The 12244-nt window shown below is 34.6% G+C and overlaps 1 protein-coding gene and 1 pseudogene across 1 annotated transcript; both read right to left on the bottom strand.

Annotated features, from left to right (window-relative positions):
- Nucleotides 1–1541: 1541 nt before the first annotated feature.
- Nucleotides 1542–7331, bottom strand: LOC132169368 (protein NRT1/ PTR FAMILY 4.5-like; annotated as a pseudogene).
- A 343-nt stretch (nucleotides 7332–7674) lies between these two features.
- Nucleotides 7675–11910, bottom strand: LOC132169367 (protein NRT1/ PTR FAMILY 4.5-like). Its single transcript, XM_059580408.1, has 6 exons — nucleotides 11674–11910; nucleotides 10645–10741; nucleotides 10279–10496; nucleotides 9353–9796; nucleotides 8899–9026; nucleotides 7675–8569 (listed from the first exon to the last, which is right to left on the bottom strand). The coding sequence occupies exons 1-6, from the start codon at nucleotides 11908–11910 to the stop codon at nucleotides 7675–7677; spliced, it is 2019 nt and encodes a 672-aa protein (XP_059436391.1).
- Between the last annotated feature and the right edge of the window lie 334 nt (nucleotides 11911–12244).

Raw genomic sequence — 12244 nt, 5'->3', positions numbered from 1 at the left:
TTTTAATATATTTTTTTTAATTTTTTTTTTAAAAAAAAACATTTTTTTTAATTAAAAAAAAATTAATATATGTGCCACGTGTCGACATCTTATTGGTCCACGTGTCAGTTTAACGGTCAACTAACGGTCAACTAACGGTCAACTAACGGATGGACTAATTTGGTCACTTATCAAAACCACAGGGACCTCCTGTGATAAAAATGAAAACCCAGGGGGGAAAAAATAAAGTTGTGAAACCCTAGGGACTAATTTAGTATTTTGTTTAACAATTTAATAATAAATATGAGAAAATTTTTGTGGGATTTATCTCGTTAAGTAAGTTTTGAGCGGTCTATTTATTTATTTTATTTATTTGGACATGTGAGTTTTATATAAATTCTTTTTTATTTAATATCTAAATTATTAGTAATTCAAATAGCAAATTACTGAAAATTTAGATCCCTTTTAAAATCTATTTTCTTTATTTTTGTTTTTTGGTTATGTATCATTAATGATACATAAGCAAAATAGAAAAAAGAGTCTGGCTTTTACGTTTAACATTAAATCTTTCACATTGACCCAACTCCTTTCATGCATAAGTCCTTTACAAACCAAGAGTGTTACTCATACTCCAAGAGAATGAAGGAGAGAGACACTAAGGAGTTCAACAATAATAAGTTAATATACATATTAATTAGGACAATACTTCTAGTCCAAAATCCTAAGTTGGGTTTAGATCCACTTAGGTATATTAATTACTAATTATTTTTTTTATACTTTACAATGTATGACACAAACCTCACAAGCTAGTGTACATTTACAACACATTCTATGCAATGCATACCCTAGATATTGCATAGAATCTCAATCTGAAAAATGGCTAATACCAATGAGACTCATTCATTATTATTATTATTTTTTAATGAGCAAAACAAATTAAGGAAAGGAAGGGGAGACGAGATTCATTCATTCTTTAATCCCAAAAATGTTCATAATTTCATTTGTATAATTTTCTTAGTAATGCTAACTATGATGATATGATAGTGGAAATAAACCATTGAATCAATAATTGTAAAAGAAAATAAAAATTCAATGGTTGATTTTCAATATCACAACATCATGCATGGTTGTCTGCAGCTATACGAAAGTCTGATAAATAAAATTTCTCTCAAATTAAAGGTTAAATGTGGGTACCAGATATAAATTGCAATATCAAACAACTCATCAAACAAAAGGTTTTAAATTTGTTATTATCATTATCATTATTATAACAATAATTATAGTAATAAGGAAGAAAAGAAATTTAGAATGCATTGGTTTTCATTTTTTTTTTCTTTTGGGTGGGGGGGAATTATAGATGCATTGGCATCATGCCACACTTGAAGTTCATTGATGAATAGGATACATGCATGTCCCGAACCCCCTAAAAAAAGGCAAAAAAGAAAAAAAAAAAAAAAAGAAAAAAAAAAGGAAAAAAAAAAAGTAGAATATTAGAAAACCCCAAGTCATCATTTGCAATCTTTGCAGTATCACCACTTTAATTAGACTAAATTTGCTTTTGCTCATGCCTTGGTGCTGTTCTCATTTGACTCCACTGGATTCTGAGGCCTGTACTTGTACCTCTTAGCTACAAACAAGTAGATAGAGAAGTTGATCAAGCTCACTATAGAAAGCAGCCAGTAGAAGAGTTTTAAATGGTTCCTGTTGATATTGTTTCCTGCTAACCAACCTCCAGTACTTCTTGTAACATTCTTTGTTGCACCATTCACTATTTTCACAAGTATGGTGCTGAAAAAATATCCTAGCGCCATGGAGCTCCAGAGGAAGCAACTTGAGAAGGATTTAAGGCCCTTTGGTGCCTCTGAATAGAAAAATTCCAGCAGCCCAATGTATGTAAACAAGTCTGCAATTCCAAATATGAAGTACTGAAATGATAGCCATAATGTGCTGATGGGCAATGGCTGCACAACTGGGATTGCATCAAGCATGCTGTGGTCTCTTGCTACTCCTTTTCTCTTCACTTCAATAGTTGCAGCCACGGCCATGGACATGGATGAGAGAATTAGGCCAACTCCAACACGCTGCAAGTGCGTGATCCCTGTCGGGATGCCGGTGATTTTTCGTGCAAAGGGAACAAAAATCTGGTCGTAGAAAGGGATTATGATGATCATGAACACAATTGGGATTATAGGGAGGGTGGCAGGTGGGATGTGCAAAGATTTTGTGAGGTATGTGTTCATGGTGAGACCTTGATGGACTGAGAAGGTTTGGAGCTGAGCAAGGCAGAGAGAGTATCATGATTATTGTGCAGCCAAAAATCGGAACCATGCCTAGCTAGTAGTATCTTGGCATTTTCCACTTGAGTCACCCTACAAAGTTTCCATGGATTTGCAGCCTCTGCTCTACCATCCTGCCATGTAGACGTTGGTTGGATGGCTGCTTTGTCTAAAAACCTTCATTGGATCATAGCATGAATGTTAATGGAAATGAGTTAATGTATAGGAAATAGGAACATCTACTTAAGGGGTGGCAATTCGTGTTTGTATGTCAAATTCGGATTTTATTGAAGTATGAGTATAAGACTATGTAGGTTAATCATAATCCGACCTATTTAATTAAATAGATCAGAACCTTCAACCCTAACCAACTAAATTTGTATTGGGTTTTGCAGGTCATATAAAAAATGGTCAGCTCTTATGTTGCATGTTAGGTTCGGATCGCATTGAGGATATGTATAAGACTATTGTTGAATAATAAACTTAATTTTAATAACATTTATTTGAGTCTTTTCATATTTCATATCCAAGTAACTTGAAGATGTTATGTCTTTTGGTATTTCAATAGTTATTTTACATAAGAGTTACATAAGAATTATATGAGATGTAAATGAATGAAGTTAATGTGAAAAAATTAGAAGAATCATTTGTATCCTATAAATACCCATGTAAGCACGTTATTTTATCAAGTTGAATAAAAGATTACAAAGTGCTCCATTAATTAAGTGTATGTTTCTCTTCCTTTTCCGTGTTCTCTCTTAGGGTTTGTAGTTTCCAATTTTCAACAACTATATAGGTCAACCTAATATAATCCATTATATTAAACAAGTCAGACCCCGTTCAACCCTAACCAACTAATTTCGTGTTGGGTTTGTATCAAGTTTCCAAGTTGTAACTTAAAAAAATTACCAACTAATTTAGTGCAAATCAAAGATTGGGATAGAACCTGAAAACATCTCTGTGAGGTAAAAACTCTGCTTCCACAGTAGCTTCCTTGTACTTATGAATCTCATAGAGCTCTGTATGATCCTCAGGAAGGTGAAGATTTCTGTTTCGAATGGCTGCAACATATACCTGAAAAAAGAGAGAGAGAAGAAAGTAAATAAATTAACTTTGATCCATGCATTTAAACCCTTGTTTTAGGATTAGACCAGCACATATTTGGCAGTATCTATAGAGGTAAGGAAGATATTGATTAACAATCCGTTTGGGTTTCCGATTTCAAAAAGCGCGATTTGAAAAAGTGATTTTTAAAAACGCAATTAAGCGTTTGACAAACTCAATGTTTGGCCTTAAAAATCATAGTTTACCTATGATTTGAAAATGCAGATAATCCCAAACAATCAATTTTCTGCAATTTGGTTTATAATCACACTTTTTGTCTATGAAATCGCAATGGCAAATACACCATAAGCACAGAAAAAGGTGATCCAACTTTTCTTTAGGTACAACTAGCAGAAGGGTCTAAGATTTGATTGGCAAACCTGCATAATACTAATGATGGAGCTAGTTCGTTGAATAATTTGAATTCTGTACAATGGCAGCCCTGTGGAAAAGATAATCACAGCCAATAATATGGCAATGGAAGAGATCCCAAAGCCCCAGTCCCATCCTCTCTTATCTTGGTTCCACACAATTAGTGTGAAGCTGACAGCACCACCAACACACACTGCTAGTAAAAGGCAGTTGAAGAAGCTGGACATTTGCCTTGCTTCTTTTGGGTCTTTTTCATCAAATTGATCAGCACCATGTGATGGCAATGCAGCTTTGACTCCAGCAGAACCTGCAGCCAGCAAATATAGAGCAACATAGAGGACCACAGCATTGCCACCACCAATTTTCGCACATCTAGAAGCTTGATCAAAGATGTTGCATGGTGGGGGCTTGAGCCTGGGATAGTGAGCTTGTAGTGCCAATGCTGCAAATCCCTGCAAAAATTAAAAAACAATATATATATATACACAAATATTTAGCATATATTTTGAGACCGTCTCCGTTTCTTGAAGATAAAATATAAATTTCTTTGAACTTTCATTACTCCAGAAATGATGTAGTTTTTAAAATTACTATTGGGCTTGTGATTGATCATTATTGAATTTTAATCAAATTGTGATTTTAAAAATCACTTCATTGTTAGAATGACACAAGAGTGACTTGTAGAAAATATATGTACTCCTCCTATTAGAGTTGAGTAATGCTAGAAGTCACTCTTGTGTCACTCCAAGAATGATGTGGCTTCTAAAATTACTATTTGATCAATTATAATCATAATGATGATTTTATAAGCCACATCATTTTTAGAGTGACACAAAAAGGACACAAGAGTGACTTTTAGCATTTCTTGGGTTTAGGGTTAAATTATATGACAAACGAATGAAATGAACCATGAAAATTTTATAAAATTTCAAATTACCCTTAATTAAAAGTCAAACTTGACCCATGGGTCACATTAGGAACTAGCTGCCCTGGGTAGTGTCAAAGATTTTTATTTTATTTTATTTTTCTTTTATTTTCTTATTTTTTTAAAAAAATAAAATCAGGAATATTTTGGTAATTTCGATGGCGTCCGTTAGTATTTAATAGAAAATTTTAATGGATTGGAGAAATTGTAAAATATAAAAAATTCGATACAATAAATTAAAAATGTAATGAAAGTTCAGGACGTTAAGTAAAGTTTTCCGTATAAACTTTGAGTTATAACTTTTAATCATTCACCTATAATAGTTATTTTTATTGAGGGAGATGATGAGGGTGCATGGATGGAGGATTTAAAGCATACCGCAAACTCCAGGAATCCTGCAATGAGAACAGCTCTGAATCTGCCGGTATAAGCATCTACAAGGAGTGCTGCCAGAATGGTGAGAATGTGCATGGCGCCCAAGAAGTTGGTCAGTTGGTTAGCCGCATCGGCAAGTTCCAAGTGCATCACCCCACTGAAGTATGTAACCAAGTTCACCGCCAATGCCAAGATGTTCTCAAAACCAAACGTCACTACAAGTAAAACAACATCCATGGAAAGCTGCTTTAACCAAAGCTCATGAGGATGTTGTAATATGGATTCTAAATATAGTTTCCCGAAAACTTCACTTATCATCCCTCATCTTTTGTCACTTTTGTAATCATCATATCCTTAAACTTTTAAAAGTATCAATCCTCTGAGCGGATCGGAGGAGTGTAACAATTCTAAAAATACCCCTCCTTTTTTTGTAGGAAAAGAAAAATCACAAGGATTTAACGGAATTTGAAAAAGTAAAAATACCCATGCCAGAATCTATGAAAAAAAAATAGGGTATTTTTGAAATTTTGACATGATTTAATGGAAAATCCTAATGGATTGATGAAATTGAAAAAAAAGTGAAAGATGGATACATTAAATTGATACTTTTTAAAGTTTAAGGATATAATTGAAAAAACGATGAAAGATCAAGAGTGGTAATTAAGTAAAGTTTTTCCTGTAGTTTCACAAGCTGATGATGAGAAAGAGTTGTAACTAGATATGTATGTAAACAACCACCCTGCATGCAAACTATATATATAAGTTAGATTTTTTACCTAGTATGAGCAAAGCTGTTCTGGCTCCTCCATGTTTGTTCTTCACAGCTGCTTTGCCCTTCCAATCCACCTTTCCTGCAACGAGCTCAGGCTTCTCCTACAAAGAAACCAAAAAAAGATAGTTGATTAAGGCTAAAACAAGAAAATAATATGTGAAGACACATTGAAGAGATGGAAGAACAAAAGACCATGGCTACTAGCTAGAGTACACTTTTGGTCCTTGGTGCTAATTAAGATTGTGGTTCATTTGTATATATATTGACCAATTCCTATGACCTAAACATCCTGAATTATGCTTGTTTGTCTTTTGCTGAAAATTAATTGCCGTCTCTCTGGGAGAAAGATTCCGAGGAGCCTTTCAAGAAATGGTTGGGTTTTTGAATGCTTAATACTAGTAAATTAATTATGATACTTTTTAGGGAAAAATGAAAAATCAGTCTATGTGATTTATTGCCTGATTTGCATTGAACTCCCTATGGTTTTAAAATGAACTCAAAGGTCTCTGAAGTATGCCAGAAAAATAATTTAGTCCTTACAGTGAAATTATGTCTACTAACTTAACAGATTTCGATAACGTGAAACGTTAGAGCCAACAAAACTATGACATGTGTTCTGTTTAATTAAGTAAGTGTCGCACTAATAATGAAATATGTTAAATTATTAGACGGAATTTGACTATAGAAACTATTTTTTTTTTTTTTTTTCATATCTCAAAGATCTCTGAGTTTATTTCGATACCACATGAAGTTAATTGTAAATTAAGTAAATCACGGGGACTGATTTTGTATTTTTTTTTTTTTGTTGTTGCTTTTTAATTTGTACAACATGAAGTAATTTTGCTTTCGACTTTATTTAAAAAATAAAAAATAAAAAAGTAGAGGAATATTTATGCATGCATGCACGATATGAATCCTTGGAACTCTGAGAAGTTGCTCATAATTTTTTATTTCTGCCAATTTAAAAAAAAAAAAAAAAATGTGTTCAAGATTGTATTCTAGTGAGATTTTTCAATTTCGTAAAGCCAAGGGGGAGCATCATCCTCTTATTTTTTCCTTTTGGTAGAATATTGGTGGTGTTGGTGGGCATATTGTCATCTTAATTTGTTGTACCTTCGTGAGAGGTAGCCAACCCACTTGAAAGTGATGAAGTAAATCCAAAGCTTATTCCAACCTATGGAAATAAATTAAAAGCATGCCTCCTTTTAATTTTATTAGCGTAACGGTATTCCTCACACTAGATTTTTATATCAGCTTTATATTAAATGGTTAATATTTTTTATTTTATATTAAATACTTGACACGAAAATCCATTTAAACACGATGTAAAGTTGGTGTGAAATTCTAATATGAATAGTAGTATTCATCTTTTATTTACTTGCTTTTTCTTCTTGAATATGGGGGACAATATTTATCAGCCCACCAATCAAAGAAACAAGCATGTATGATGACACAGGCGCAACGTGGCAACATTTGACATGTCTGTCAGATTTGTGTACTCATGTGAATCTATGATCCGTTGCTTCATTCAGGTAAAGATAGATTGAAACGGAAGTAGGTTACACGTCGGAAATGTCAGACAATCTCTTCTAGTTTGTGACTCTTTAATCGACATGTTTTGTTGTCCAAATTTCAATGGTTATAAAGTTATAGAAAAGCAAATTCTTGAGAAAGTAAATGCACTATATATGCCACACTTGAAGTTCATTGATGATCATGAACAAAATACATGCATGTCCCAAACCCCCCTACAATATCATCAAATTAAATCTAGAGAAGAAAAAAACAAGCAAACAAAGGCAAGATTACATGTCAAATAGAAAACCCCAAATCATCATTTGCATTCTTTGTAGTATCACCAGCACTTAAGACTAAATTATCTTTTGCTCAAGTCCAACGTTTTTCTCATTTGAGTCCACAGAATTCTGAGGCCTATACTTGTACCTCTTAGCTACAAACAAGTAGATTGAGAAGTTGATCAAGCTCAATATAGAAAGTAGCCAGTAGAAGAGGTTTAAATGGTTCCTGTTGATATTGTTTCCTGCTAACCAACCTCCACTTCTTGTAACATTCTTTGTTGCACCATTAACTATTTTCACCAATATGGTGCTGAGAAAATACCCTAGCGCCATGGAGCTCCAGAGGAAGCAACTTGAGATGGATTTAAGGCCCTTTGGTGCCTCTGAATAGAAAAATTCAAGCAATCCGACGTATGTAAACATGTCTGCAATTCCAAATATGAAGTACTGAAATGATAGCCAGAATGTGCTGATTGGCAATGGCTGCACAACTGGGATTGCATCAAGCAGGTTATGGTCTCTGGCTACACCTTTTCTCTTCTCTTCAAGTATAGCAGCCACCGCCATGGAGATGGATGAGAGAATTAGGCCGACTCCGACGCGCTGCAAGTGCGTGATCCCGGTTGGGATGCCGGTGAATTTTCGCGCAAAGGGAACGAAGATCTGGTCATAGAATGGGATTATGACGATCATGAATACGATTGGGATGATAGGAAGGGAGGCAGGTGGGATGTGAAAAGATTTTGTGACGCTTGTGTTCATGGTGAGACCTTGTTGGATTGAGAAGGTTTGGAGCTGTGCAAGGCAAAGTGTCATGATTATTGTGCAACAAAAAATTGGGACCATGCCTAGTAGTATCTTGGCGTTTTCCACTTGAGCGACCCTACAAAGTTTCCATGGATTTGGAGCATCTGGTTTACCATCCTGCCCTGTAGATGTTGGCTGGATGGCTGCTTTGTCTAAACACCTGCATTGGATCATAGCATGAATTTTAATGGAAATGAAATGTATACAGGAGCATGTGAGGGTGGCAATTCATGTTTGCTTGTCGGGTTCAGGTCGTATCGAGATATGAATATAAAATTATATATATATAAGTCAAACTTAACTTAACATATTTAATTAATTAAACGGGTCAAACCCTTGAACTCTAACCAGCTAATTTTGTATTGGGTTTGTGTTAGATTTGCGGGTCGTGTAAAAAATTGACACCCGTAGGAACATGTGCCCAATGATATATTGTCCAGATTCTACCCATTTTTAAAATTTGGTGCAAATGAAAGATTCTGATAGAACCTAAAAACGTCTCTGAGAGGTAAAAATTCTGCTTCCACAGCAGCTTCCTTGTCCATATCAATCTCATAGAGCTCCGTATGGTCCCTAGGGAGGTGAAGATTTCTGTTGCGAATGGCTGCAACATACACCTGAAAAGAAAAAGAGACGAAAGTAAATAAATTAACCTTGATCAATGCATTTAAATCCTTGTTTAGGATTAGACCAGTGCATATTTGGAAATATCCATAGAAAAAGGAAGATATTTATTATGCACCAAAAAAAGTTAATCATGATCGGGCTAAAAGTCTAAAAGTTGTCGCTAATAAGTCATCGCAAATGCTCGGTCAATATTGGTTATAATGACTTCAATATGACAACAAAAGTCGTCGCTAATAATGTTTAGTGTCGTTACTAATAGCTTCAAAACTCAAAACTAGATGTGGTCGCTAATAGCTTCAAAACCAAAAGCACAAACCTGTATAATACTAATGATGGCGCTGGTTCCTTGAATAATTTGTATTCTATACATTGGCAATCCCACGAGAAAGATAATCACAGCCAATAATATGGCAATGGAAGAGATCAGAAAGCCCCAGTCCCATCCTTTATTATCTTGGATCCACACAATTAGAGTTAAGCTGACAGCACCACCAACACACACAGCTAGTAAAAGGCAGTTGAAGAAACTGGACATCTGCCTTGCCTCTTTTGGGTCTTTTTCATCAAATTGATCAGCTCCATGTGATGGCAATGCAGCTTTGATTCCTGCAGAACCAACAGCCAGCAAATATAGGGCAACAAAGAGGACTGCAGAATTGCCACCACCAATTTTCTCACATCTAGCAGCTGGATCAAAGATGTTGCAAGGTGGGGGCTTTAGCTTGGGATAGTGAGCTTGTATTGTCAACACTGCAAATCCCTGCAGGATAATTAAACATCACATTATAAAATATTCAGCATATTGAATTAATTTGGGTAATTTTTGAGGATGGACGGAGGATTTTAAGCATACTACAAAACTTGTATTTTTTTTTTTTTTTTTTTTTGGAAATATGGGTATTTGTTGTACTTGGGTCTATGTTAAAGTTAGTGAAGATTTTTCAAAGAAGACAAGTATTGAAACTGGTGTCTAGACATGTATGTTTTTTTTTACCCCCAACTACATATATTATTGAAGAAGACGATGGAAGGATGGAGGATATTAAGCATAGTGCAAAACTTGTATTTTGTTTTTGGAAATATGGGTATTTTTTTGTCTTAAGGTCTATATTAAAGTAAGTGAAGATTTCTCCAAGAAGACAAGTATTTTAGCTGGTGTCTTGACATGTATGTTTTTTTTTTTCAACTATACTATTGAAGAAAAGATGATGGATGGATGGAGGATATTAAGCATATATATACCGCAAACTCAAAGCAGCCTGCAATGAGAACAGCTTTGAATCTGCCTATGTAAGTATCTGCAAGAACAGCTGCCACAATGGAGAGAATGTAACTTGTGCCCATATAGTTGGTCAGTTGATTAGCTGCATCAGCAAGTTCCATGTGCATCACCCCATTGAAGTATGTCACCAAGTTCACCGCCAGTGCCAAGGTTGCCGTGTTCTCAAAACCAAACGTGGCTGCAACATAAACAAAACTACATATTCAAGCTGTTTTAACAACCAAATCCAAGCATGTAATATTGGATCCTAATGAATTTGAGGAATTGTAACAAGATATGTATATATATATATATATACAAACACCATGCAAACTAAGAGTTTTTACTTAGTATGAGAAGTGCAGTTTTGGCTCCTCCATGTTTGTTCTTCACAGCTGCTCTGCCCTTCCAATCCACCTTTCCTTCAACGAGCTCAAGTTTCTCCTACAAAGTGATGAACCAAAAGATAGTTAAGGCTAGAACAAGAAAATGATATGTGAAACACAATGAAGAGATGGAAGAATAAACAAAATACGTACCATAGCTTAGCTAGCTAGCTACTAGAGTGATCTTTTGGTTTCTGGTGCAAAAGAGCCTGCAATGGCTGGTGAGATTGGTGGAAGCTGAGATTGAGGTTGTTTTCTATATATAACATGCCCATGATGGTTCCATTAAACAACCAATTCTTATTTACCAAAACCATCCTTCTCCTTGTCTGTATATATTTTGCCGATCAATTGCCCAATTGCCGTCTCTTTTTGAGATAGATGCTGATCAGGGCGCTTTCAACATGATATTTTTTAATTAAAACAAATAACTTTTTTTAAAAAAAAAAAAAAAAAAAAAAAAGGAAAGAAAGAGGAATATTCTTGCATGCATGACAAGAATCCATGAAACTCTCAGAAGTTTTTTTTTTTTTTTTTTTTTTTTTTTGTTCTGTAAAAAATAAAATAAAAAATAAAAAATAAAAAGAATAAGTTCAAGATGATATTCTGATGAGATTTTTCTGTTTTGCTAAGGCAAGTGGAGCATTAATTAGAGCTTACTGATAATATTAATGCTCATTTGCTTAGTTAAGGTTTAATTAAACCTAAAGATCTGAGGTCGAGCTTGGCCTGATTGTTGCTAGTTGTATCACCCATTCACCCCCATCAGAAGAGTATATGTTTGAAGAGTTGTTGCTGGTGGTTAGATTTTCATCACCACTTTAATCTATATTATATCATTTCGAATTCCCCTCACCTTATCCGAACGGAAGAAAGAGTGGAGGATCATAAAACTGAAAAAATAGGTGGACTCCCCAACAACAGACATAAAACGAAATAAAACAATGCAAAAATACATACAAAATGTAGAAAATTAGTCAAATAAGTGACCGGTCCTTCCAAATGATTGCACAAAGCAGATACAAAAGCAATAGGGACACAGATTAAAGCGAACTTATCTAAATCCCCATATAAAAACAACAACAGCCACTCGAAGAAGGCTGGATCAGTAAATGCATTGTCTAAGTCCGAATCAAGGACTGACACCAAGAACGGACCTAAAGTCTCCACAGCTGGATATAACCAAAAAAGTACAAAAACGACAAGAACCCAAAACAGTTGCATCATTGGTGTTCCTCTAAATGAAGGGAAAATAAAAACAAAGTGTAAGGGAATGTTAAATCACCGCCTATCTCAAAAGTCAACATATTACACATGAAATATTTAACAGAAATAAGTGGAGTCAAGATTCAAACTCAAAACGTCTGCTATGATACCATGTTAAATCACCACTCATTTCAAAGACTTAAATTGATACAAAATAATAAATTTAATCATTTAATTAATATTTAACATAAAAAATGTTTAGGAAATGACGGGGCGGTATGAACAATTCAATTACATTCTAGCTGTGTACATAACAAAAGCAACAATACAGGCAGAAAGTATCCATTATCAATCC

The sequence above is a fragment of the Corylus avellana genome, chromosome ca2, assembly GCF_901000735.1.
Source record: "Corylus avellana chromosome ca2, CavTom2PMs-1.0".
Taxonomy (NCBI): Eukaryota; Viridiplantae; Streptophyta; class Magnoliopsida; order Fagales; family Betulaceae; genus Corylus; species Corylus avellana.
This window is presented reverse-complemented; position numbering and strand designations above follow the sequence as displayed.

What these genes read in the sequence shown, in the direction of transcription:
- LOC132169367 (XM_059580408.1), bottom strand. Translation starts at nt 11,910, where the DNA reads ATGATGCAACTGTTTTGGGTTCTTGTCGTTTTTGTACTTTTTTGGTTA. An exon ending in GCAATCATTTGGAAGGACCG is followed by an intron (nt 10,742 to 11,673) that starts GTCACTTATTTG and finishes ATCACTTTGTAG; the next exon opens with GAGAAACTTGAGCTCGTTGA. An exon ending in CCTCTCAGAGACGTTTTTAG is followed by an intron (nt 8,570 to 8,898) that starts GTTCTATCAGAA and finishes GATCCAATGCAG; the next exon opens with GTGTTTAGACAAAGCAGCCA.